Source organism: Somniosus microcephalus, unplaced genomic scaffold (genome assembly GCF_052327205.1).
Source record: "Somniosus microcephalus isolate GS21.2 unplaced genomic scaffold, FLI_Smic_1.0 unresolved_chr9, whole genome shotgun sequence".
Taxonomy (NCBI): domain Eukaryota; kingdom Metazoa; phylum Chordata; class Chondrichthyes; order Squaliformes; family Somniosidae; genus Somniosus; species Somniosus microcephalus.
In genome coordinates this window covers 33,276,800-33,298,894 of record NW_028225187.1, presented here as the reverse complement: position 1 = coordinate 33,298,894, position 22,095 = coordinate 33,276,800, and the positions used below count along the sequence as shown (strand labels likewise).

The 22,095-nt window shown below is 44.5% G+C and overlaps 1 protein-coding gene across 1 annotated transcript in view; it reads left to right on the top strand.

The window, feature by feature from the left end:
• Positions 1-10,675, top strand: part of LOC147085044 (immunoglobulin superfamily member 1-like) — a gene marked incomplete at its 5' end in the record, with an annotated part of 29,777 nt that extends 19,102 nt beyond the window's left edge. Inside the window, 2 exons of the mRNA XM_085979407.1 lie at positions 9,436-9,473; positions 10,378-10,675. Coding sequence (XP_085835533.1) covers positions 9,436-9,473; positions 10,378-10,518 — 179 coding nt within the window. The remainder of the gene's footprint in view (positions 1-9,435; positions 9,474-10,377) is intronic.
• Positions 10,676-22,095: the final 11,420 nt, after the last annotated feature.

Here is a 22,095-nt window from a genome sequence, read left to right as displayed (position 1 = left end):
ACTAAAGGAAAAAAAAACCCAGAGGAAATTAGAAAAAAAAAGCCAAAGAAAAAAAAGAAATAAGGGAAAAAAAAATATACAAACCAAAGAACAGCGGCCGCACGGGGCCACAGCAGCAGCAGAAGCGAGGTGACTCGGCCGCATCGGGAACCGAGGCGCGGTGACTCGGCGAAGGCCGCACGAAGACGCAGCGGCAGCCGGAGCGAGGAGACTCGGGGAGGCCGCTTCGGGAAACGAGGCGAACCGGGGAGGCCGCACGGAGACGCAGCGGCAGCCGGAACGAGGTGACTCGGGGAGCCCGAGCGGCAAACGAGACACGGCCCGAGCGACGACCGCAATCCAGCACCCGAGCGACGGCCGCAGTCCAGCACCTGAGCGACGGCCGCATTCCAGCACCCGAACGGCGAACGAGGCACAGCCCGAGCGGCGGCTGGGATAGAAAGCCCGGGAAAGGCCCGAGGAGCCAGGCCCAGAGACCTCTGAGGAGAAGGGGAGCAACCAGAAGGCTTCCAGAAGCAAACCAAGACTGTGAGTACAGGGACCAGGGAGGGAGACTGAAGCCAGGGAAAGGTCCGAGGAGCCAGGCCGAGACAGGGGCACAGAGACCTCTGAGGGGGAGGGGAACAGCCCGAAGGCACCGGGAAACAGCGGCTCACAGACCCAGACCTGAGAAGGGTGAACCCAGAAGCCGAGGCCCAGGGACCACGGGGTCGGAGAGGGGGACCGGGAAAGTTCGCGAACAGGGAGAGGGAAACACCAAACCCGGGGCCACAGAAAAGCTTATTCTAAGATCAACAATACTTTACCAAAAATGAGCGAATCAGAAGATCCACAACAGCCCCGCTTCCAGATTCCCCCCAACACCGCAAAAAAAGCTATAAAAGCGATCAAGCATGAGCAGATGAGAGAAAAACCAGAAACACATTTTGCTGACTGTTACAACAATGGGACAAAAAGCAACCTCATTTTCTACTCAGATCAGCCAGCGGCTTGGATCACAGCAATAAAATCACACTATACCAATGTTAAGCTAGAAAATACCGCAAATGGGTCCATAATGAAAATTAACACACCAGGAGACAGTTCAACCACGACGGTCAACGCGTACAATACCGGAACAATATTAGTGCAAGGCAACCTCGACAAATTTGCAACGGCCTTCAGGACACTGAAAAGATTAACTAAGGGGGGAAGGAACAGCCCCAGAGTGGCCCGCACTCCCCCCAACATTGACAACTTACCAGGAGAAAATCTGCCTGGTCAGGAGGTGAACGAGCCACACAGTTCAAACCAGACACTAACCCCGGGGAACCACAGCCACACGATACAACTGACAAACCCCAGCATAACTACCAGGGAGGAAGCCACACATAGTCCCCCTACCATTCCCAGCTCACCAAGAGAAGAGCAGCATAGCCAGGAAGTGAGTGAGCCCTCCAGGGCCGACCAGCCTAGCCAGGAAGTGAGTGAGCCTTCTAGGGCCGACCAGACACATACCCCGGGATCACACAGCCAGATACAACCAAAAGATAAATTTAATCAATTAGAGATAGAGATGGTTAAACTTAGAGAGGAGTTCCTCAAAATGAATGACGATCAAAATCAGGAGAGGGAGAGACACAAGAGAGAGCTGAAGCTACTTGAGAACCAGGTGAATCTACTTAGGAATCAGGTGAAAGAGCTGCAAGAAAAAGAAGAGAGCCATAGAGGAGAGATAACACCATTAGACCAGCAACCAGAGGCTAGAGATAAGACAAGACAGAGCCGGACGGAACGGCTGCACTCCCACACGGAACAAAAGCAACAGACACACAATACAAGGGGTGCCACACAGACCGACCAGCATACTGATTCGCAATCTTCCCCCACCACCGTGGAACCACAAGCGAGCCGCTCACAAGAGGTACGCACACACCAGACACCCCAGCCCAGCACACACACTATGAGTCCAAGCGAAAGCCACCAGACAGTAAACACAAACAAGGCTGACGTCGTAATACTCATAGACTCAAATGGGAAATTTCTATGGGAGAAAAAGCTATTCCCTAGAAGTAAAGTAGAAAAGATCTGGTGTCCAACAACAAACAGAGCCATGGGATGGCTGACCAAAGCCAGATGAGGCTCCCCCCAACACATAATAATACACACGGGCACAAATGACCTAAAGACCCAACAGAAAGAAGTAGCAACATCGCTCAGAGCAATGATTAGGAAGGCAAGCAATACATTTCCAAACACTAGAATCACTGCCACAATATTGCCGAGAACAGACTTCAACAACAACACAATTCATGAGATAAATACCAGCATAGCAAGAGACTGCGAATCAAACCACAACGTACACCTGGCCCAACACCCCACCCTCGATGAGGAATGTCTTTACGACCACGTCCACATCCAAAGGCAAAGAATATCGATCTTTGCTAAAGCCCTGAAGGACGTCGCTTTTAATCGGGTCCATACCCAGACTCCAAGAGGACCCCCCCCGACCACCAGAGATCAGCGGGGTACATATCAGGAACACTACAAGGACCACCAACACACCAACCGAGACCAGAGAGGATCCCCATGCAAAACAATAATATCAGACCTGCACCACTCCTGTCCCACAGGGGAATAGGACCGCTCCCAGCCAGACAGAGGGAGAGATGCACAGGACGTACGCAATACCTCAGACAGAAACAATCCATTAAGAGACAATAAGCAGATGTGCAGCAGCATCTACTTCCGCCATATGGATCAAGGACTAATTAATAGAAAGAACTGTAACCAAATTGTATTAACTTTTATGGACAACTGAAGTGATCTTTTTTTTCCCCACACTTAGACACGACAAACACGTACCACTCTTTAACCTATCATAGTAAAAGAGCAAACTTAACATGAAATCCTTATATATTTCGACCTGGAATATCCAAGGTCTACGCTCTTCAGTGCGAGAAGTGAAGAGTAGGACCCCAGAGTTCATAGATGAAACTAAAGACCTAGATATTATCATTTTACAGGAAACTTGGTATAAAGGAAAAGGACACACTGGCTGTCCCCAAGGGTACACTGAGCTGGTGGTCCCCTCCAATAAATTACCAAGTGTAACCCAAGGCAGAGACTCCGGATGCATACTGATCTGGTTTAAAACAGAACTTAAGAATTACATCAAATTTATAAAAAAGGGCGAAAACCATATGTGGCTCAAACTTGAGAGGGAGATTATCTCAAACACCCAAGATGTTTAAATTTGCGCACTTTATATCCCTCCAATCGATTCCCTGTACTTTAAAGAGGACACCGTCTCCAACATGGAGGGGGAAGTTATCCAATACGAGGCCCAGGGGAACGTGTTGATCTGTGGGGACCTCAATTCAAGAACGGGCGAAGAACCAGACTTCACCAATAATCAGGGAAGCAATTACGTTTTCGGGAATAACCACTTTGACATCCCTTCCCTTCCATACAGGCATAACTGCGACAAGCAGTCAAATACCAACGGAAAACAGCTACTACAGCTCTGTCGAAACCTGGGTCTGTACATTGTCAATGGTAGGTTCATAGGAGACCTCCTAGGAAGATCGACCTATTGCTCACCTCTTGGCTGCAGCACAGTAGACTATATGATTACAGACTTAGACCCATCCTCTTTCAGAGCATTCACAGTCAAACCACAAACAACACTGTCAGATCACAGTCAAATTACTATGTTCCTCAAAAAGACAGAAACAAACAACATAGAAACACAACCCAGTAAACTGTACAACATCAAAAAATCGTACAGATGGGCCAAAAACGACACGGAAAAATACCAGAAAACAATTAGCAATGCATCAACTCAAGCTCTCTTAGACACCTTTCTGGATAACATATACACTCACAATAAAGAAGGCGTAAACTGGGCAGTTAGTAAACTAAACAATATTTTTGATAATTTGGCAACAAATGCAAACTTGAAAGCTCGCATGAACAAACCCAAAACAAAAAACTATGAAAAATGGTTTGACCGAGATTGCCATAACATGAGGAAAAAACTTAGAAAAATATCAAACCAAAAACACAGACATCCAGAAAACGAGGAACTACGCCTTACTTATTGTCAGACACTAACACAATACAGAAACACACTCAGAACCAAAAAAGAGCAATATATTAAGAATACACTCAGCTCCATGGAGGAATCCATTGATTCCAATTGTTTCTGGGAAAACTTGAAAACACTACACAAAAAACAGCACGACGATTTGGCCATTCAAAATGGGGACACATGGGTAAACCACTTTGAAAAATTATACCAGAAAAACACACTAAGACCAGAGCAACACCAAATATGCAAAAAACTGGAAAAGCTAGAAATGGCCATAAAAGATAACCAAAACCCGCTAGACGCCATAATAACAGAAAAATAACTTCTTGAAAAACTCAAGGACCTGCGACCAGGAAAAGCCTGCGGGACAGACGGCATACTAAACGAGATGATTAAATACACAGTCAACAAAATGAAACTGGCTATCCTAAAACTCTTCAACTTGGCTCTGAGTGTCGGTTATTTCCCTGATATCTGGAACAAAGGACTCATAACGCCCATATACAAAAGTGGGGACAAAATCGACCCAAACAACTATCGAGGCATCTGTGTAAACAGTAACCTGGGGAAGGTATTCTGTAGCATCATAAACAAAAGACTTATAAACTTCCTTGAGGAGCACAATGTCTTGAGTAAATGCCAAATTGGATTCCTGCCAAACTATAGAACATCCGATCATATCTTCACCCTACAGACCCTAATTGACAAACACGTTCACCATAACAAAAGCAAAATCTACGCATGCTTTGTAGATTTCCAGAAGGTTTTCGACTCCATCTGGCATGACGGTTTATTCCTGAAACTTATCGAAAGCGGGGTAGGAGGGAAAACATATGATGTAATTAAATCAATGTATACAAACAACAAATGTGCAGTTTAAATTGGAGACAAACAAACAAAATACTTCCCACAGAGGCGGGGGGTGACGCAGTGCTCGCCAATCTCACCGATACTCTTTAATATTTATATAAATGGATTGGCAAAACTACTTGAACAATCTACAGCACCCGGCCTCACCCTATATTAATCCAAGGTTAAATTCCTCCTCTATGCAGACGACCTGGTTCTGCTGTCACCAACTAAAGAGGGGCTACAGCAGAACCTGGACCTGCTAGAGTCGTACTGCCAGACTTGGGCCCTGACAATAAATCCCCAAAAAACCAAACTCCTTGTGTTCCAGCAAAGCTCCAAACATCAGGGACCCAAAATAAATTTCACAGTAGGAACAACCAAAATTGAACAAACCACTAACTACACATACTTGGGCTTAAAAATCAGTTCTACGGGAAACCTCAAACTGGCTGTGAATGAACTGAAAGAGAAAGCAAGAAGGGCTTTCTATGCCATCAAAAAATCAATCCAAATAGAAATCCCAATTAGCATTTGGCTCAAAATTTTCAAATCAGTAATTGAACCAATTGCACTCTATGGCAGTGAGGTGTGGGGACCGCTAACTCAACAAGAATTTGCAAAATGGGACAAACACCCAATTGAGATCCTACATGCAGAATTCTGTAAAAGTATCCTCCGGACTCAAAGGAAAACAGTAACAATGCATGCAGGGCGGAACTAGGCCAATATCCATTAATAATCACTATCCAAAAAAGAGCCACCAAATTTTGGAATCACCTACAAATGAGCAATCCCCAATGCTATCACTACGACGCCCTGAAATGCCAAAAGCTGACCATAAAGAAGAATACCCTCAGTCAACTAGTCCTGGGACTCAGTGAAGTAACTACTAACAATACTAACAATAACCAGCCCCAGGACAGTGACAGGGTAACACAAAGAATTCGACCCAACACAATCGTCGCTAAGCAAAAGGAAAAATATCTGACATATTGGGAAGAAACAACAAAAACCCAAAGCAAACTCAATTGCTACTTGGCCCTAAACAGACAATACAACATAGCTGATTACCTGACCATGGTAAAGGATAACAATCTGAGAAGAACCTTGACAAGGTACAGACTTAGCGAACATAGCCTAGCGATCGAAAAAGGCAGACACAGGCAGACCAGGCTGCCAAGAGAAGACAGGATATGCTCTCACTGCAGTCAGGGAGTAGTGGAGACAGAGATGCACTTCCTCACAGCCTGCGGAAAATATCAGGGCATCACGGAGAATTTCTACCAAAAATTCTCACAAATATGCCCTGATTTCAGAAATCTGAATGACAACCAAAAACTCCCATTCCTGCTGGGAGAGGAGAGAAGCTGTGTAACACTGGTGGCACACTATGTTACAGCTTGCCATGAACAGAGGGACAACCAGTAAACTAAGAAAAGAATATATATAAACAATGCGAATGTATATTTATACACTCAGGGATATACCTGTTTATACACTGTATGAATAGAACTGCGTTTATGTGCTCAACCATAAATGTATTTTGATGCTTTGGCAACATAAGATGTAACTTATCATGCCAATAAAGCGATTTGAATTGTGAATTGTATAGTTTGCAGCCTTCTGCCTACTTCCCTTTTTAAATAAGGGTGTTACATTAGCAGTTTTCCAATCTGCCAGGACCTTTGCTGAGTCCAGAGAGCTTTGGAAAATTATTGCCAATGCATCCACAATCCCTACCGTCACTTCCCTCAAGACCCTATGATGTAAGCCATCAGGTCCAGGGGATTTATCCGCCTTGAGTCCCATTATTTTACCGAGTACCACTTCCTTAGTGATTTTAATCGTATTTCGCTCTTCCCCCGCTAGATCCCCCTGTTTGTACAGTGTTGGGGTATTCTTAGTGTCTTCTACTGTAAAGACTGATACAAAATATTCATTCAGTGTTTTTGCCATCTCCATGTTTCCCACCATTAATTTCCCGGTCTCATCCTCTCAGGGACCAACATTTACTTTAGCCACCCTTTTTCTTTTTATATAACTGTAGAAACTTTTGCTATCTGTTTTTATATTTTTTGCTAATTTACTTTCATAATCTATCTTCCCTTTCTTAATAAATCTTTTAGTTATTTTCTGCTGTCTTTTAAAGACATCCCAATCCTCTATCCACCCAGTAGATTTAGCTACCTTATATGCCCTTGTTTTTCGTCGGATACTATCCTTAATTACTTTACTTAGCCACGGATGGCTATATTTTCTTTTACACCCTTTTTTCCTCAGTGGAATATTTTTTTTTTGGAAGTTTTAAAGTATCTCCTTAAATGTACACCACTGATCATGTACCGTCTTACCCTTTAATCTATTTTCCCAGTCCACTCTAATCAATTCCGCTCTCATACCTGCATAGTCTCCTTTATTCAAGCTCAGCACGCTTGTTTGAGATCCAACCTTCTCACCCTCTAATTGAATATGGAGGATCCTTTTCTAGGACATTTTTAATTAATCCTGTCTCATTACACAGGACCAAATCTAAGGTTGTTGCCCCCTGGTCGGTTCAGTTACATACTGCTCAAGAAACCCATCCCTAATACACCAAATGAACTCATCCTCAATGCAGCCCTGCCCAATTTGATTTATCCAGTTAATATGATAGATAAGATCCCCCAAAATTATAGCTGTTCCCTTATTACAAACCTCAACTATTTCCTGATTAATACTCCGTCCAACAGTGTTGCAACTGTTTGGAGGCCTATCGACTAGGCCCACTAGTGTTTTTTTCCCCTTATTATTCCTTATCTCCACCCAAACTGTTTCACTATCCTGATCCTTTGGCCCAATATCATTTCTCTGTATTACAGTGATTCCTTCCTTTATTAACATAGCCACCCCACCTCCTCTTCCTTTTTGCCTGTCCTTCCTGATTGTTAAATAACCTGGTATGTGTAATTCCCAGTCATGGTCACCCTGCTGCCATGTTTCAGTAATGACCACAAGATCATACCCATATGTAGTTATTTGTGCCATTAACTTGTCCATTTTGTTACGAATGCAACGTGCATTCAGATAAAGAACTTACAAATACGTTTTGTGACACTTAGTTCCTGCTTTTTCCCCTTTTACTACATTACCTTTTACTCCATATCTTCTGTCCCTTCCTGACACGCTCTGGTTTTTAATTCCCCCACTGCTACCTAAGTCTATAACCTTCTCCGTTGTCATTTTTATTATTTGCTCTCTAGAAAGCTCCCCCCCACTTATTAGCTTAAAGCCCTCTCTACAGCCCTAGTTATATGATTCGCCAGGATTCTAGTCCCAGCACTGGCCAATTGAAGCCCGTCCCAACGAAACAGCTCCCTCCTGTTCCAGTACTGGTGCCAGTGTCCCAAGAAGCAAAAACCATTTTTCCCACACCAGACTTTGCGCCACGCATTTAACTCTCTAATTTTATTTATCCTAGCCAAATTCGCTCGTGGCCCAGTTAATAATCCAGAGATTATTACCATTGAGGTTCTGTTTTTTAATTTGACCCCTAGCTGCTCATACTCCTTTAACAGAACCTTCTTCCTTGCCCTATCTACGTCGTTTGTTCCAACATGGACCACGACAACTGGATCCTCCGCCTCCCACTCCAAGTGTCTTTCCAGCCCAGAAGAGATGTCCTTAACCCTGGCACCAGGCAGGCAACACAGCCTTCAGGACTCCCGCCCTCGACTGCAGAGAACCCTATCTATCCCCCTAATGATACTATCCCCTACCACTACAACATTTCTTTTTACTCCCCTCACTTGAATGGCCCCCTGTTCCACGGTGCTGTGGCCAGGTTGCTCATCCTCCCTGCAGTCCCCGTTCCATCCCTCACAGGGAGTAAGTACCTCGAACCTGTTTGACAAGAGCAAGGGCTGCGGCTCCTTTAACACTGCCTCCTGGATCCCCGTACCTGCCTCACTCATAGTCACACCATCCTGTCCCTGACCTCGGACTACATCTGAATTAATTAATTTCATAGTTGTGACTACCTCCTGAAACATAGAGTCCAGGTACTTCCCCCCCTCCCTGTTTTCTCTCGGTCAATTCATCTCGCCCATTAATATAGATTGTAAATAGCTGAGGCCGCAACACTGATCCCTGCTTGTAACGTAACCCGCCAGATTTCCCTTCCTTTGAAATGAAGTGCCATGTTATACTTGTTGCGATATTTCGCTTTCTGAAATGTGGCCTTGTGATTGTTATTACCCATTAGGTAAAGACAAATATCTAAACATGATTTTAATTTTGCGCTAAATTTGTGGTAATGAGTGATTACTGAGGATATTTTTTAATATCGGGGAAGATTTTCAGCGTGGGCGTGAACTGCCCATCAACTGATTTTAATGGAATTTAGTAACTAGGCATTTACTATTACGCATGGCAACGGCAGTTTTCTGCCCGAGCAGCAAGTTGACATTCTAGCCCATTGAAACTCGCTGGAAAAACAGGCAGAGACTTCACGAAATAAAAGTCCTTCTTTTCAGATGAGACTACAAATCTTCCTTTAGATCCTGACAAAAACGTAAGTGCAATTTTTCCCAAATACCAATCATTACTCCTCTTGCTTTGCAAACACCGATGAGCTGGCTCCTGTAGAGAGAGTCGGAAACTTACAGAATAGTGAGCGAGGGAGAGTGAGAGAGTGAAAGAACGAGATTGAGAGTGAGTGAGAGAGAAGGAGAGAGAAAGACAAAACAGAGAGAAGAACAGATGGACACAGAGATAGAGATCGATACATTTATAGATAGATAGACAGACAGACAGACAGATAGATAGATAGATAGATAGATAGAAATATATACAGGCAGAACGACAGGCAGAACAACAGTCAGAACGACAGGCAGAACGACAGGCAGAATGAATGACAGACAGACAGAACGACAGAGAACGACAGACAGAGAACGACAGACAGACAGAGAACGACAGACAGGCAGAAAGACAGACAGACAGAACGACAGACAGACAGAACGACAGACAGACAGACAGACAAAAAGACAGACAGACAAACAGACAGACAGAACGAACAGACAGACAGACAGACTGACCAGACAAAATGAACAGACAGGCAGACAGAACAGACAGACAGAATGAACAGACAAACGAACGTACGAGAGGCAGAGGTGTGAGAAACAAAGGAGACAGACAGACAGATTCCGAGAGAGACAGACACAGAAGCAGAGAGTGAGAGAAAGAGAGAGAGAAAGCTGGAGTGAGACACAGCGACACAGAGAATGATAGACAGTGAAAGGCAGAGAGCCAGATGGAGAGTAAGATAGCTGAGAGAGAGAGAGAGAGAGCGAGGCAGAGGAAGTGAGACAGAGAGAAAAAGATTGATATAGAGAGGCGACGAGAGTTGGAGAGGAGGAAAGAAACACATTATCCGTATATTATCTACTTCTGCCATTTCTTCATGTTATTCATCGCAGGGAGCGTCTGCTGATGTACCAGAGAGCGACCACCAGAAACTCACCTATGCTACTTTGAATATGGAAGCTCTGAATCAGAAAGAAGCTGCCTTGGCCACTGCTGCGGACAGCATTGTGTATGCCGAATTGAAAAAGAAATAAAAGTTCTCAGCAGCTTTGATATATGTTACTCACCAAGACCCGTGGAGACAACTGCTTTCTCGGGACGGATGGTGGGAGTAGGGTCGCGATTTTCGTAATTAACGCTTGGAGATTAAGCATTACCGGGGCGAACGGCAGGCTCCAAATTCCGGCAGAATATTATCCACAACTCCGACAGAACTGGCCAGAGTTCCTTTCCATTAATATCAAAATAGAAAATGAGTTGGTTTCTATTACAGGCGATTCATCCCGCCGGATTTTCAATTTTCTGCTTCACCCAGAAGATGCTTAATGCCCTAGTGGTAAACACAGAAATCTACAACTATATAGCCTCATTATTTTTTAGCTCAGCATGTTTTTTTTTAGTAGGTATATAAGATTGCATGCTTTTCACATGCAAGCTGTTACATGTAGCAACATGTTGTATACTAATTGCTTCAATCATAAAATGGAATGTATGTTGTGAGGATGATGTACGGAGGCGCCAAGGGGATTTACACAGGCGAATGAGTGGGCAGGAATATGGCAAATGGAATATAACTTGGAAATTTGTCAAGTTATTCCTTTTGGTTGGAGAAATAGAAAAGCAGAGTATTTTTTAAATGGTGGGAGATTGGGAAATGTCGGTGTCCTTGTACAATAATCACTGCAAGTCAACATGCAGGTACAGCAAGCAATTAGGAAAGCAAATTGTATGAGGGCCTTTATTACAAGAGGATTCGAGTATAAGAGTAAAGACGTCTTACTGCAATTATATAGGGCCCCGGTGAGACCACACCTGGAGCATTGTGTACAGTGTTGGTCTCCTTCCAGGAGGAAGGATATACTTCCCTTAGAGGGGGTGCAACGGAGTTTCACCAGGCTGTTTCCAGGGATGGGGAGATTGCTCTATGAGGAGAGATTGAGTAGATTCGTCCTATATTATCTAGAGTTTAGAAAAAATGAAAGGTGATCTCATTGAAGCATACACATTTCTTACAGGACTTGACATGATTGATGCAGGGAGGAGGTTTCCCCTGGCTGGCGATTCTACAACCAGGGGTCACAGTCTCAGAATAAGGGGTCGGCCATTCAGGACTGAGATGAGGAGACATTTCTTCACTCAGGAAGTGGTGAATCTTTGGAATTCGCTAACCCAGACGGCTGTGGAGGTTCAGCCTTTGAGTATATTCAAGACAGAGATCGATATATTTTTGAATATTAAGGTAATCAAGTGATATGGGGATAGTGCAGGAGAGTGGAGGTAAGGTAGAAGATCAGCCATGCTTTTATTGAATGGCGGAGCAGGCTCGAAGGGCCAAATGTCCTACTCCTGCTCCTATTCCTTTTGTTCTAATGCTGTGGGCATCTCTTATCATATGTGACATTTATGATGCGAAGCAGTTGATTAAAAAAGCTTGAAAGCAATGTTTTTATTTCGATTTGCATGAAGCTGGAACAATAAACAATATTTACGCTTGAAAATGCCTATTTATTAGATGTAGGAAGGATATACATTTGTAGAAGTGTCCTCGGGACCGAGAACGTTTTAAGGATTCGGCCATCAGAAGGCTATTTCCTGGGACAAGAAGCTATATACAGTTTTAACTTATCGAATCAGTCATATCCCCTTTAATCAATTACAGACAACAAAATTAGTCTGTTGCTCAGAGAACGTGGCTGTTAATCAATTCTGGATATCAATGATAATACATTTTCAACAATGTAGTCATTCAAGGATTAATTAAGATAAGAGAGAGAGAGAGACAGACAGGGAAAGATTTAACAAAATGTATTATTGCTCTGAGAAGGGCACAATGTACTTCGGATAAACTGAATTGCTTGCTGCACTTTTTTGGAATAATGCAGTGGCTCATTTTCGGAGATGAGAGATTTGTCAAATGGTGTGTTAACTATCTACGGGTGTTCAAAATATCTTCCTCTTAAATACCTCACTGGCTGCATATAGTTTTCAATAAGTGAAGGAAAGAGTTTATCAAATCTGTAAGATGAATAATGTAGCGAGTAAACTTTTTGTCGTCTTGAAAGTTTCTTTTTGTTTTGCAAAGTCAGATTTAATTAAATATGCAAATACAATAAGATGACGTCAGTATTGTATTAACATAATACAGTATAGAAAAATTGTAGACTTGGAAGATAAGTGTCAAATTCACTTTAAAATAAATAAATGTGATGTGATGCATTGATAGAAATGTCACCTATTCCGTGTAATATAAGAACTTGAATGTGGCGAAGAGTACAATGAACTAGTGGTAAAGGTGAACATATAATTAAATGCAGCATCAAAGATCAGCAAAAAAATTAAAACTGCTAACAGAGCACTTGGATTTATTTCAGGGGAATAGTGTTCCAAATTAGTGAAGTTATGTTGAACCTTTATAGGACCTTGTTCACGCTGCACAGATCAGACCTCCACATTATGAAAAGGCCACAGAATCAGTGGAAAAAATGAACAAAATATTTACAAGATGGTAACATAAATGAGATTACAGCATTTGGGAAAGATTGAACAGCTTTAGACTCTTTTCCTTAGAACAGAGAAGTTTTAAAGGTGATCTGATCGAGGTCAATATAATTATGAATCATTTGTCTAGGGTAAATGTGAAATTAGGTTTCCACTTGCGGGAGATCAAAAACAAAATAGATTATAATAATAACAATAATAATAATAATCAACTTTATTGTCATTGTTAGTGCATAAGTGCAGTACAACGAAATGTAGTCTTGCGGCTCCCGAGAATGTACATTTAGATTAAGACATTTAACATTCGACATTCATTTGGCTTGTAATACATAAACATAAACATAATAAAGTGCATTGGCAGATGTGCAGGCTTTAGAGTTTATTTGTAGAGTTCAGTAGGATGACAGCCCTGGGAAAGAAGCTGTTCCTAAATCTGGTCGTTCGGGTGCGAATGCACCTGTAGCATCTCCCAGATGGCAGCGGGGTGAACAAAATGTGGCTGGGGTGTGTAGGGTCTTTGATGATGGTCACTGACCTCCCTAAACAGCGTTTCTGATAGATGTTCTCTTTGGTCGGCAGCCGGGTGCCGGTAATGCGTTGGGCAGTTTTGACTACCCGCTGCAGGGCTTTCCGATCATAGGAGCTACAGCTGCCATACCACACTGTGATACAGTTCGTCAGGATGCTCTCTATTGTGCAGCGGTAAAAGTTAGAGAGGATCTGTTATGGCAGGTTACATCCCTTCAGCCTCCTTAGGAAATATAGGCGCTGCTGGGCCTTCTTTACCAAAGAGGAGGTACTGAGGGACCAGGAGAGGTCTTCCGTGATGTCGACACAGAGGAACTTAAAGCTGTCCACCCTTTCCACCACAGCCCCATGGATGTGGATGGGGGTGTGACTTCCGCCTTTAGACTTCCTGAAGTCCACAATGATTTCCTTGGTTTTCTTGATGTTAAGGGCCAGGTTGTTATCGGCGCACCACTTCACGAGATGCTGGACCTCCTCCCTGTAGGCTGACTCATCCTTGTTGGTGATCTGGCCTACCACCGTGGTATCATCTGCAAACTTGATGATGGTGTTGGAACCATGAACAGCCACACAGTCGTGGGTGAAGAGAGAGTAGAGGAGGGGGCTCAGCACACATCCTTGTGGGCCCTCGTGTTCAGGGTCGGGGGGGGAGGTGTTGTTACCTAATTTGTCAGACTGGGGACTGTTAGTTAGGAAGTCCAGGGTCCAGTTGCAAAGGGAAGTGTTCAGGCCAAGAGTGTGGAGTAATACATCCAATAGCGAAACAAGGAGACATTCCTTTACTCAAAAATGGATAGAATGTATGTCTCGTTACAACAGGAGGTGGTTGAAGCAAATAGCTTAGATGTGAAGAGGAGAGGCATTAACTGGAGGAGCGTAGGATGGTGCAAAATGAAGAGGGAAAAGGGAGAGGAGAAAGGGACAGCGAATGAAGGTGGAAGCGGAGTACAGATTGTTGGTGGGAGAGGAGGATGGTAGCTAGATAAGTAAGGGGGGGAGCAATGTGAGAGGATAAGGATAGAGGGAGGGTGAAGATGGGAATCCAGGAGTCGTGGATGTGGTAGGGGGTGAGTGCAAGGGGAGAGGAATAAGCAAGGAGTTGGAGAAAGGGGAGAACAAGGGGCAGAGGAGGGGCGCAGAGGGATGAAGGATAATTAGAGAGAACGAAAGAGGATGAAATGAATGTTTTTAACGAAGGGCGTAGTTGCAGGACCAAGCGCGAAGGAAAGGAAACTGCAACACAAAAGTGCGGTGAAGATGTTTTTTTCCCATGTGAAGCCCTCTAAAATATATACAGCTCAGGGAATACATCTAAAAGACCATTCATACATCAGTAGGCGTATAGGCAACAACTAATGAAAGCATTTCTACACTCAGATCTTCAAAGGTTGCAGAAGGTCGGGCTAAAATTTAAAAAGATAGATGAAGGAAATGCCACCTCTTCCTGGCACCACGATAGGTGGACACGCTGTGCACGTCCACCATTGTACCTTTGCACCTTCAAATTAAAAACATCTAATGAATAACTCAATACTTGTATTAATAGAAACGTAGAAACATAGAAGATAGGAGCAGGAGTAGGCCATTCAGCCCCTCGAGCCTCCTCCGCCATTCAATGCGATCATGGCTGAACATCCAAATTCAGTACACGGTCCCTGCTTTCTCCCCATACCCCTTGAACCCTTTAGCCTTAAGAAATATATCCAACTCCTTCTTGAATATATTTAATGTATTGGCCTCTACTGTCTTTTGTGGTACAGAATTCCACAGGTTCACCACTCTCTGGGTGAAGAAATTCCTCCTCATTTCTGTCCTAAATGTCCTACCCCTTATACTTAGACTGTGACCCCTGGTTCTGGACTCCACGACCATCGGGAACATCCTTCCTGCATCTAGTCTGTCCAGTCCTGTCAGAATTTTAAAAGTTTCAATGAGATCCCCTCTCATTCTTCTAAACTCCAGCGAGTACAAGCCCAATCCACCCAATCTCTCCTCTTCCGTCATTCCTGCCATCCCAGGTATCAGCCTGGTGAATCTTCGCTGAGCACCTTCCATGGCAAGAACATCCTTCCTCAGATAATGCGACCAAAACTGCACACAATACTCAAGATGTGGTCTCACCAAGGCCCTGTACAACTGCAGCAAGACATCTTTGTTCCTGTACTCAAACCCTCTCACTATGAAGGCCAACATACCATTTGACTTCTTAACCGCCTGCTGCACCTGCATGCTTACCTTCAGCGACTGGTGCACAAGGACACCCAGGTCTCGTTGCACTTCCACTTCTCCCAATCTATTGCCATTCAGATAATAATCTGTTTTCCTGTTTTTGCCACCAAAAATGGTAACCTCACATTTATCCACGTTATATTGCATCTGCCATGCTTCTGCACAATCATCCAAAATGTCCAATACATCCTGTAGTTTCTCGGCATCCTCCTCACAGTACACACGCCCACCCAGCTTTGTGTCATCTGTAATGAAAACAAGGACTCAATACCGTACTTCAGATGGTCTGCCTGGTTCAGCAGAGATGGCAAAGACTCATCTCATTTGAAATGCTTAAATATGTTAACGGCCAAAAAATGCGCAAACAAAACCAAATTCAACTGAAGCAAACAGTAAAAATGTAAAGTAAAGCATCCGACTGCAAGAGCCCACAGGTATATGGTGGGTTTGATTGATATTTGTAACTTAAAATGGACATCCAGTCAAAGAGAGAATTGGGCCGTATTTTCCGATCGGAGGCTTCCTGCGTGCGGAGGCCTCCGATTTGGAAAAAATCTACAGACTTACCTGAGGGCTCCCAAGGTGCGTACACTTCCATTCCTGGGCCTCTCCAAACTCGAAATGTGCAGGGTCCATGTAGCTCAGAGGCGCATGCGGATCCCTGGGATCACGTGGGCCGTGGGGAGTCAATAGGAGAAGGGACTCTCCCTTCATACACTTGACAGATAGATCTGTCAAATAAATGAATGGCGATCACCCCCAAAACAGAGTAAAACATTCAATACATTCTTTTTTAAATCACATTTTTAAAATGAGTTGAAATGACAATAAATTAAATATTTTGTACAAAAATTTAATATTTAGCGAAAAGTAATTAGTTTTTTATGGGCCTGTAAAAGAAACGTAACTGTTTTAAAAGTTTTTAAATGATAAATGAGTGGAAAAAAATTCTCTTTGTGGGAGCTTCCTGTGCGCAAATTGGCTGCTGCGTTTCCTACATTATAACAGTGGCTACACTGCAAAAGTACTTCATTTGCTGTAAAGTGCATTAGTACATCCTGAAGTCATGAAAGGCGCTATGCAAGTGCTCGTCTTTATTTGACCAAAACTAGTATAATTTTGGTTATTTTAAATCATTCTGAACTCAAGTTGCTCTTTACTCTCCAATTAATAAAGTTATGACGCATGGCTGTAGGTCAAAATCCTAATGAGCATATAAGGGATGGAGCGGAAAAAAAAACCCTGAAAATGCATTGCTGCCGTGTCTGCGGAAAATAGCAAGGCCTAGAAATTCCGTGGGCTGTGCCACCCGTTAGCGCCTTAAGAGGGCGCGATGTGGGTCATAAGCCACTGGCCGTGCCTCCCGCTAAATTCAGCGGGACGCTAATGGCGGCACTAGCCGTTAGCGTGGCACCACTACCGATGACGTCATCGGTGTGCGCAGCGCCCAGCTGAAACCCCGATCGCGATATTTAGATGCGCCACCTGCTTTAACGCCGGACGCTATGTGCGACCGGTTCAGGGGGGCCTCCCTGCGGCGGTAGAGGCGCTAATTGAAGGAGAGGTGCGGGCTGGCCATTTTTGTTGCTGGCTGCCTGCCAGCACCTCTCCGTGCTGCCGTCCCCGGCCTCCTGAGCCCCCCCGCCCCCGCAGAGTGCCGAATGCGTTCCAAGAGCCCAGCACTTCTCCTCGGTGCCGGGCTCTTTGCCAGCACTCGCGATCTTCGGGGGCCCAGCTGGGCCTCAGATCGCGCTGCACAAAGCCCCTCCCTTTTAAGAAGGGGAGGAAGGCCTGCAGTACTGCAGCGTGACGTGCCGCAGCAATATTCAGCTACAGCGCCCCAAGAGGGATGCGGGGTGCCTCCAGTAGCGTCACACTTCCCTCTGGGGTCCGCCAACTGAATTTCCTGTGGGCGGCCGCGACGGTTTCCGGGGCATTACTTTTAGCGCCCTGGTAAGGCTGGCACCCCAAATGGGGCTATAGTCAATTTCTATGCCCAAAACTCTTACTGGATATGTTTAATTACTTTACCAGCAAAGACTAATTCTACCCCCTAGACTTTGCACCCTTATTAAGCAGAAACAATAACCGGCTCGGAGCACTGTTTAGAACTTAGTACTCTCTGCATAACTCACCCAAGCCCTGCTCGTCCACAGCTGTTGTGGTAGAGCCAGGATTGCGCAAGGCTGCCATCAATGTGTTCCCGCTTACCATCTCCAATGATGAACTCATATCCCTGCTGTCCCACTACCTCATGTGAACATCAAAAATATTACTGGGGGACACTCGATGCTTATTTTTGCCCATAAACTCATCTGCTCACACCCCTGCTGCCCTGTCGAGGGTGCCGTCTTTCGGATGAGACATTAAACCGATGCCCCATCTGCTCTGTCGCGTGGATGTAAACGATCCCAAGGCACTATTTCGAAGAAGAGCAGGGGTTTTATCCCCGGTGTACTGGGGCCAATATTTATCCCTCAATCAACATCACTAAAAAATAATTCAGATTATCAGGTCATTGTCACATTTCTGTTTGTGGGAGCTTCTTGTGCGCACATTGGCTGACGCTTTTCCTACATTGGTGATGAAGCGCTTTTGGACGTCCGGTGTTCGTGAAAAGCGTTATAGCAATGCAATCTTTCTTTGTTTGTTTCTTAGCAACAAATGTGTTACTAATCAAGAATATAAACTAAACAACTCCATGACCCTAACCATCATAATCACAAATGAGAAAAACATTGTTAGTTCTTCATATGAACCAACTGAGGGTAAACATCTGCAGCATAAGGATAAAGGAACAAAGATGTTTCATAATCGTGAGCAAGTAGTTTCGCAAGTAAATTAGGAAACCATAGCAAACACAATAATAATTTCATCATTTGCACCCATGCCATTTTTAAAAAAAACGCCTCATAATATGGTGTTATTAAAGTGGGTTTCATCTGGATCCTCACATTCGTTTGAAAAGCAAAGGCAGGCTAGAAACAGGGGGATATTGCTCAGACAGACATTTGAATTTGCAGCATTCAATACACTGATGATTTGATCTGTCACATTTAGGGTATGGAAGCATAGTGGTTATGTCGCTGGACTAGTTATCCAGGGGCTTGGACTAGTAGACTGAGAGTTCAAATCCCACCACGGCAGCTGGGGAATGTTAATTCAATAAATCTGAATAAAGAACTAGCATCAGTAATGATGACCATGAAAGGCAGATTATTATCTGAATGGCAATAGATTGGGAGAAGGGGAAGTGCAAAGAGATCTGGGTGTCCTTGTGCACCAGTCGCTGAAGGTAAGCATGCAGGTTCAGCAGGCGGTTAAGAAGACAAATGGTATGTTGGCCTTTGTAGCGAGAGGGTTCGAGTACAGGAACAAGGATGTCTTGCTGCAGTTGTACAGGGCCTTGGTGAGACGACATCTTGAGTATTGTGCGCAGTTTTGGTCGCCTTATCTGAGGAAGGATGTTCTTGCCATGGAAGGAGTGCAGCGAAGATTCACCAGGCTGATACCTGGGATGGCAGGAATGACGTATGAGGAGAGATTGGGTCGATTGGGCTTATACTCGCTGGAGTTTAGAAGAATGAGAGGGGATCGCATTGAAACTTATGAAATTCTAACAGGGCTGGACAGACTAGATGCAGGAAGGATGTTCCTGATGGTCGGGGAGTCCAGAACCAGGGGTCACAGTCTAAGGATAAGGGGTAAGCCATTTAGGACAGAAATGAGAAAGAATTACTTCACCCAGAGTGGTGAACCTGTGGAATTCTCTACCACAGAAGGCAGTAGAGGCCAATTCATTAAACATATTCAAGAAGGAGTTGGATATGTTTCTTAAGGCAATAGTGATCAAGGGATATGGGGAGAAGGCAGGGACAGGGTACTGAATTTGGATGATCAGCCATGTTCGCATTGAATGGCGGAGCAGGCTCGAGGGGCCGAATGGCCTATGCCTGCTGCTATCTTCTATGTTTCTATGAAACTACCGGATTGTTGTAAAAAAAAGCATCTGTTTCACTAATCCTTTAGTAAAGGAAATCTGCCGTCCTTTCCTGGTCTGGCCAATATGTGACTCCAGACAAACAAAATCATGGTTGAATCTCACGTGCTTCTCTGAGTATGGCCTCGCAAGCCACTCATTTGTACCAAACCGCTTCAAAGAAGTATCGTAGACTGCAGCTTTTCAAGAAGGCGCCTCGCCACCACCTTCTCAGTTTGGGATGGCCAGTAAATGCTGGCCCTGTCTGCGATGCCCACAACCCGTGAACGAACAAAAAAAGGAATGTTCAACATTAATCAGTGCTTTCCGATTTATCTTTGCCATGCCTGCTTCGATGTTAAAGGCACAGGGAAGATCCCTCAGTCTCTCATCTCACCAAATTGCATTACTCTGCAAGATTCACTATTCAACCGTGTCCCTGTGGGAAGTGTAACCCATCGAGTTGCTGATTCTAGTGTTTAATATTTGGGAGGACGTTCAAAGTGCCGCAATTCTTTTATGTGGAACAAGGCCAATATTATAACATCACTGAGATTCAAACATTTGACATGAAGACTCACTGACCATATTTTTGGAACAATGGAAAAATCAGATATTATGGGCTTTATTTTAATTAGCTGTCAGAAGAAGCAAACACCAGAACCTTTATCCTTCATCAAAGGTGGCTGCAATTTAGAATAGAATGGTCACCACACAGAAGGAGGTCTTTTGGCCCATCGAGCCGGTGTCGGCTCCCTGCAAGAGCACTTCTGCTAGTCCCACTCTCCTGCCCTTTCCCCATAGCCTTCTATTTTTTTTCCTTCAGGTAATTATCAAATTCCCTTTTGAAAGCCACGGTTCAATTTGCCTCCACCACCCTTTCAATCAGTGCATTCAACATCTTAACATGTCGCCTTTGGCTGTTCTGCCAATCAATTAAATCTGTGTCCTCTGGTTCTCGACTCTTCCGCCTACGGGAACGGTTTGGGGGAAAAAATCGGTATCACCCCATTTGGGGTGCCGTTGTCGGCCATGCGCAAAGTTCAGCGCCTGGTGATAATTATCGCTTCTGACAGGAAACTTGGCTTTTATCGCCCCTGGAGGTGATTGGGGCGCTAAATCAGGTGCTTCACACCTGTCTTAAGGTGCAAAGGCCGAGGAGTGAGGCGCTAAATCAGAGCGCTGGCGAAGCAAGGAAGGGCAGATCAAAATAAACCTGCAAAGTGCTGCTCAATACTCAAAACTCCTTCACACCGCGTTGAATCTCTCCTGAAGTCTCTCTCTCTCTCTCAGAATGTGTGGTGCAAAAATGTCACCGACCAAAAAAAGCAGGAAGCGACTGCCTTTAAATAGCGCTCCCCTAGTTGCTTTCTGGAAGCAAAACACTCCCCTCAACCAGTCGTTGCTAACGGCAGGCAGTAAGGCAGGGGGTGCTACTCGATATCCAGTCTGGGGCGCTAACCGGGCGTTGCACACTCGACTGACGTCACAATCTGCCAGCGCTGGAGATCGTGGCGGTAGTGTTTAGCGCCGCCGCAAAATGTCTAGTTAATTTTGCGAGTGGCACAAACATTGCCGCGCCCTGGCACTAGTTGCTTTGTGCCCCAATTGGCGCCCTCTTAAGGCGCTAACGGGAGGCACAAGCAGCTGAATTTTTACCTCTTTGTCTTTAGCTACTATGTCTAGTCCCACATCATTATTTTGAACACCTCTATCCAATCTCCTCTCAAACTATTCTGCTCTATCCTCAGTCTACATTTAACCTCCATCAACCCACATTGACCCTTGAAGTTATCCTTCAATCAGTTTCAACCTCACACATAACATTGGTCTGAAGGCCCAATTTCCGTTATTTTACTGGAGACCTTATCTCGATCATTTAAAGTTGGTTATCTGTTTCCGCTTAAATATCTAAGAGAAGACTATTTGGACGAATGCATTAATCATCTGATGCATATGTTGGCCTTCGTAGCGAGATGGTTCAAGTACAGGAACAAGGATGTATTGCTGCAGTTGTACAGGGCCTTGGTGAGACCACACCTTGAGCATTGTGTGCAGTTTTGGTCGCCTTATCTGAGGAAGGATGTTCTTGCCATGGAGGGAGTGCAGCGAAGATTCACCAGACTGTTACCTGGGATAGCAGGAATGACGTATGAGGAGAGATTGGGTCGATTGGGCTTATACTCGCTGGACTTTAGAAGAATGAGAGGGGATCTCATTGAAACTTATAAAATTCAAACATGACTAGACAGACTAGATGCAGGAAGGATGTTCCCAATGGCTGGGGAGTCCAGAACCAGGGGTCACAGTCTAAGGATAAGGGGTAGGCCATTTAGGACTGAGATGAGGACGAATTTCTTCACCCAGAGAGTGGTGA